We start from the raw sequence: 6,002 nt of genomic DNA on the forward strand, positions 1-6,002 counted from the left end.
GCTCCGGGTTTCCCTGACTTCCGGTTTGGCCGTCCCGTGGGCTGGCCGGCTGCCCCCACGTGAGGGCCGGGCCGGAGCAGGGGGAGTCCGGGCTGCGCCGCCCTCCAGCGCCATCATGTGCGAGGTGCCCGCGGAGGTTCAGCGCTTCCTACAGCAGCACCCGGTGCTGCGCCTCGTCGAGCCGGGCAATAAGGCAAGTGGCCGGGCCGGGGGGGTTCTCTCGGTCCCGGGAGCGGCGGGCGGGGTGAGGGGAGCGGCCCGGGGGGACCCCGGCGCTGAGGAGGGGGCGGGGTGAGGCGAGCGGCCCGGGAGGACCCCGGCGCTGAGGAGGGGGCGGGGTGAGGCGAGCGGCCCGGGAGGGGGCGGCGCCGGGGAGGGGGCGGGGTGAGGTGAGCGGCCCGGGGGGACCCCGGCGCCGGGGAGGGGGCGGGGTGAGGCGAGCGGCCCGGGGCAGCCCAGTGCCGGGGAGGGGGTGGGGGGAGGCGAGCGGCCCGGGGGACCCCAGTGCTGGGGAGGGGGCGGGGTGAGGCGAGCGGCCCGGGGACCCCGGCGCCGGGGAGGGGCAGGGTGAAGGAGCGGCCTGGGGAACCCCGGCGCCGGGGAGGGGCGGGGTGAGGCGAGCGGCCTGGGGGAACCCCGGCGCCGAGGAGGGGCGGGGTGAGGCGAGCGGCCCCGGGGGACCCCGGCGCGGGGGTGGGGGCGGGGTGAGGTGAGCGGCGCGGGGGGGCCCCGGCGCCGGGGGGGGGGGGGGGTGGGGCGAGCGGCCCGGGGGGACCCCGGCGCTGAGGAGGGGGCGGGGTGAGGCGAGCGGCCCGGGAAAGCCCAGTGCCGGGGAGGGGGTGGGGTGAGGCGAGAGGTCAGGGGGGTCTCCAAGTCGGAGGACTGTTAGCCTGGGGGATGGTGGTGCAGAACTCATGGGGACGGGGGTTCCCTGCACGGAGTTCAACTCCTCTGGATACCAGCCCAGCAGACAGGGCCCACAGGGTGGGCAGGGGAGGGATCTGGTATCCCCCCCACCCTTGCTCTGTTAGAGAAGTGGTGTTGGTGCCCAAAATGATGTAGACTGCAGGGAAGGTCGCTTGGGGGTGTCTGGAGCCGGGGAGGTGGAGGGAGAGACCCTTATGTCTAGCCTGGTAAGAGCCAGAGTATCACAGGGGCCCTTGCACTGCTCCAATAGGCTGTTTTCTTCTCTCCTTTTTGGCTGCTCAGGTGAAATGCAGGTTGACAGGTCACGAGCTGCCATGTCGGATGCCAGAGCTGCAAGCTTATACGAGTGGCAAGAAGTATCTGAGACTGATAAAGACAGCAAGAGCATTTGACTACAGCGAATTCGAGCCACACGTTGTGCCCAGTACCAAGAATCCGTGCGTGTCTGTTTTTTCCTTAATGTTCACATGGAGCTCTTGCTAATGTTAATTGCATGTCCAGTAGGGGAGTGATGCCTGAGTGTTTAAGTGGGTATCCATCCAGTGGGTTGGAAAAGCATTTATAAAGCAGCTATTGACTCTGAACTAGCCACTTAGAGGTGAAAGACTCATTTCTTTTATATAATAACTTTACTAAATGGTGTGTCTGTTTTTTATTCGCTAGCCATCAGCTGTTTTGCAAGCTCACTCTCAGGCACATCAACAGGCTTCCAGAGCATGTGCTGCGTCATGTCCAAGGAAGGCGCTATCAGAGAGCACTGAAAAAATGTAAGTGGCTCTATCATCTTCTGTTGGGTTTTTTCTCTTCCCATTCTGATCTTTTAATGTGCTCTCCTGCTACGCATGTGTAGAGTGTTTGGAAATCCTTCTACAGCGTGGCAGTAATACAGAGCAATGTTCCTGCATGCTTCTCCCAGCCAGGAAGGAAGGGTGACTTCAAAAGTAGAGAGCAATGGTTTCCTATAGTGAACAAATTGGAGTGCCTACTTTAGAGTAGGGATTCTCAAACTTTCCAGTTGTGTGGGTCACACTTTAATTCAGGGATTGTCTTATAGACATGTTTCCTTCCATTTGTGATTCCCGTAATGTCCCTATGGCAACTATCACTTGCACCGAAAATATTATTAGGGAATTAATATTTTTTTAGCTGCCCTTAAATACAACTTAGCAGCTGGAAATGAGGAGGAACTGGTACCAAGTGACTAGCCACCTCTCTGCACACCACAGTTTGGGAACTTCTTCGGCCTCACTAATGCAAACCTGCATAACAGCTCATATCTGTGGGGAATTGTGTTAAGACTTCAGGTCATCTCAAGACTGCATGTGTCTGGCTCTTGACATAGTTGTGTTTCATCAGCAAAGGGACTGGAGATTGCAGGTTACTGATGCCAATGTTTACCTTCAGGTAACTTCTTCAAATCCTGCCCAGGTCAGCGGTGACTAAATGTCAACATCTGATGGCTGCTTGATGGCCTGTATGAAATGAGCTGCATATCCCAGTCCAGGTTCTGGTGAGAAGCAGCCACCTCATAAAAAACATCTCCCCTGCAGTTACAGTATCTGTAGGTACGCTTGGCATTCTCATCAGAGAAGCCAAGTTTTGAGTGGGTCAGGGAGACTGAACTACGCTGCAGCCCTTGTAGGTATCTCTCAGTGAGAGTTGGGGCAGTGTGTGTGGGAAGCTGGCATTGGTGTTGCTCATGCTGTACTTCCTCAGTGGACTCCAGTCTGCAGGACTGTCAAGCCTGACACCTTTCACAAACAGTAATCCCACCTCCCCTTTCCTGCTGCTAGAAACGGAAATATGGGCAGCATGACAAAACCTTAGGCTCCCTAAGTCTGCTTAATGTCTCTCTAGGTCTGCTCATAGATGCTGTTTGCATTTCTGACGTGCTACCTAGCACTGTGCTCTGCTTCTAGTCCATTCTGTTCTTAACGAGACCACCAAATTCTTGAACCACTTGCATTATTTATGAATGAGCCCTGCTTGGTTTATTTTTAGATGAGGAGTGCCAGAAGGAGGGTGTGGAGTACGTCCCTGCCTGCCTCCTGCAGAAGAGACAGCGGCGGCGAGATGACCAGGCTGAGGGGAGCAGGCAGCCCCGCAGAAAGGGAGAATTCTGGGAGCCTATGTCCAGTGAAGAGGAAGAAGATGAGACAGATGATAGCATGAGCGACCTGTACCCAGGTGAACAAGAGCTTTGGTGTTTTCTGACCATCTTAAAGGGACGCTCTCAGTTTCTATTCCCTGGCTCCTCTTTCTGGTTGGCTACCCGCTGGGAAGCCACAAAGCCAGCTCAGTTTAATGTCAATGTAAACTTTGTTAGCAGCATGGGGGAGGGATGCCTGGAGATAATGTATCGTTGGTTGCAAACAGAAAAGAACAAAACCCTCGGAAAAGAGATGTGGCGTTTCCTTTGCTAGCATTAGAGGGCAGCAGCAGGATTGGAGCCAGCCAGTGATTTTATGGCTGTACTACCAGCAGGAGGAACATGCAGGGTACAACATGTATGGGGGAAGGTGGTGATTCCTACACACAGAATCCAGAGTGGGTGGGGGTTACTCTTCTCCAGATCCTGAGCGCTAAATGCAAGTTATCACTGAATCGCCACCAAGACAGAGATTGTACAAGGGGAGAAGCACTTGTCAGCACAGGATCTGCCGAAACCTGCATGCTCACAGGCAGTGTGCACTCCACTGCCTTTCCCAGAACAGTCCTGGAGCCTACAATCCCACTCACCCTGCAGAGGATTTCCTACCAGGTAGAGCGAATTCCATTGAGTTCCTGTCTAAAAAAAGACTGGAGGAGAGGTGGGGTTATAAGGCTACAGGACTGTGTTTGCTGAATATCCCCTGTAGCTGGGCTAATCAGGGTACTGGGCACTTATTACTGAAATACAGGAGTTATATTTGTCTTCTAAGTGTCTTGGTAGTAATGTGCTGCCCGGTTGTCAGGGATATTCAGCCCTTGCTGATAAAAGGACTGGAATCTGGTGCTTCATTTTTGCAAAGTCACCTCCGAGAAAGTTTCCCGTGAAGCCACTGGAGTGAGGCTAAGTCAAAGCAGTAGCCAGAGGAAACTGATCTCTAATTGGGTCTTACGTTGTGTTTTAGCTGAGCTTTTCCCAGAAAAAAGGCCAGTGGTGCAAGGAGAACGGGAAGGTGATGATGACTTCGTGACAGATAGCGAGGAAGATGTGGCCAAGCCTGCAGAGGAAAACAGCAGCATGAATGGAGAGGAGAGTGAAAAGATGGATGAGACCAGACGAGCTGGCAACAAAAGGGGAAAGGTGAGTACTGTGCTGCCATGCACAGCCACATCAAGGGAGAGTGTTTGCAGAATCAGAGGTGAGCCCGTGTGTGATCCATCTGCTCTCATGTCTGTGAGAGGGGCTGATGCAAGATGGGCTCAGCTGGTATAAAACCTTTTGAGGGATGTTACCTCCTGACCCTGGAAGTCAGTGACTGACTTAGACCCTGAAGCACTGGGATTCTATCCTTTAGTGAACTTGTATCCTGGCTAGGGTAACTGGGGATATTAATACCCATATAAATGTCTAATCCTAGTTTGAATCCTACTGCTCGCTGCCTCAGGAGTGGGAATCTTAGGCCAGGGAGACAGAAATGTCCTTTGGGTCCTAAAATTACTTCCACTACTCCTTTCTTAATCAATCCCCTTTAGAATGTAAAGGTTGATAAGGTTTAGTCTGGCCTCTTTTGCCCTTTCTCAGTGCTCCTGATTCTGCCTGTGGATTGCTTCACAGGAGCAGACATTTTAGTCCTGATCCTGCAGTCCTTGTGCGTTTGGGAAACAGCAGGAATGCACGTTCAGGCCCTGAATGTGTAAAGTGGGTACACGTAATTTCCGGAACATCATTGCTGATGAAAAGGATGATTCTAGAACACAGCCCAGAGGGGAGGAGGTGGATTTCCTCCTTGTCTCCCTTCCTCTACCTCAGGGAGAACAGGATCTGTAGTATTTTATGGCTCCGTTCTATGAGGAGCATTTGGTACAGACACTGTGTTTGTTGGGAGAAAGGGAGGGGATGGTATTTTTTAGATGTTATACAAGGGCTGAAGGGAGCTGGAGGTCAAGTCTTGTCTCTCGCTGGCCCTGTGTCCTCGGTAGCTAGGACAGAGTTTGTACTGACACACTCAGCCTGAAAAAGAAGCTTGGTGTGATGCCTTGTCTGAGCATTCTAGCCCTGGCCACACGCCGTCTTATGCTGGGCCAGAGACATGAAGAGGTTCTTGGAAGGACAGTGCAATTTCTCTCTCTCCACAGCCACAGTTGAGTTCCTTAAAGAAGAAATTTAAGAGTCACCATCGAAAACCCAAAAGCTTCAAGAAAGCAGCCAATGGCAAATAAACTTTTCTATACGTGTGAAACAGTAGTTGGCTGGAGCTAGTTCTGTGGCAGTTCTAAATGGGGCAGGGTGGCACAAGTCCCACTGAAAAGCCTGGCCTTGGACCTTGCCTACACCATTGTTAGGTTCCAACCAACGGTTTCTAATGGGGGGGTTTTAGTAAGCTGGAGCACAAATGGGTTGTGGGCGTTAGGGTCGATTCTTGGGGTATGGCCTAGTTCTGACTGAGAGGCCAATGATTGGGTGCCTTATATTAGTATAACATCTATTCTGTGGCACTTCATTTTTTGCTGAAAGCGTTGGCATTTTTATTCCACTTCCTGCCACACAAGAATCTACTACCGAGACTATTAATATTAATACCAAGCTTTAGCCAGGGAACACCATCCCCAAAGGGTCACCACCCGTGCACTCAAGCTGGATACAACAAAAATGCCATAGTTTTATTTTGATGGTTTCCAAAAATCAAAACATTTTCAAAACACAACTAAGATACAAAATACAGCATAAAATGAGACTTTATACCTATTTCTCTTTCCACAAAGCCAAAAAAAAAAAATTCAGAACACTTTGCAAAGCCAATTGGTAGATTCCATCCAGCCTTCAAGAGAGCATTCCAACCGTTAGAGAAGTCACTGCATCAGTTCTGGAAGATATGTAGTACAGCAGTGCACGTGAGACGCAGCTAGCCTTCTTGCAAAGGACACAT

General features: G+C 52.3%; 1 protein-coding gene across 1 annotated transcript; it reads left to right on the plus strand.

Moving 5' to 3' along the window:
- Positions 1–65: 65 nt before the first annotated feature.
- On the plus strand, positions 66–5,647 carry SURF2 (surfeit 2). Its single transcript, XM_039506817.1, has 6 exons — positions 66–193; positions 1,210–1,364; positions 1,591–1,694; positions 2,929–3,114; positions 4,041–4,216; positions 5,212–5,647. Exons 1-6 carry the CDS (start codon positions 116–118, stop codon positions 5,293–5,295), a joined length of 783 nt encoding a protein of 260 aa, XP_039362751.1. The 5' UTR covers positions 66–115; the 3' UTR covers positions 5,296–5,647.
- Positions 5,648–6,002: the final 355 nt, after the last annotated feature.

Source organism: Mauremys reevesii, linkage group 19 (genome assembly GCF_016161935.1).
Source record: "Mauremys reevesii isolate NIE-2019 linkage group 19, ASM1616193v1, whole genome shotgun sequence".
Taxonomy (NCBI): domain Eukaryota; kingdom Metazoa; phylum Chordata; order Testudines; family Geoemydidae; genus Mauremys; species Mauremys reevesii.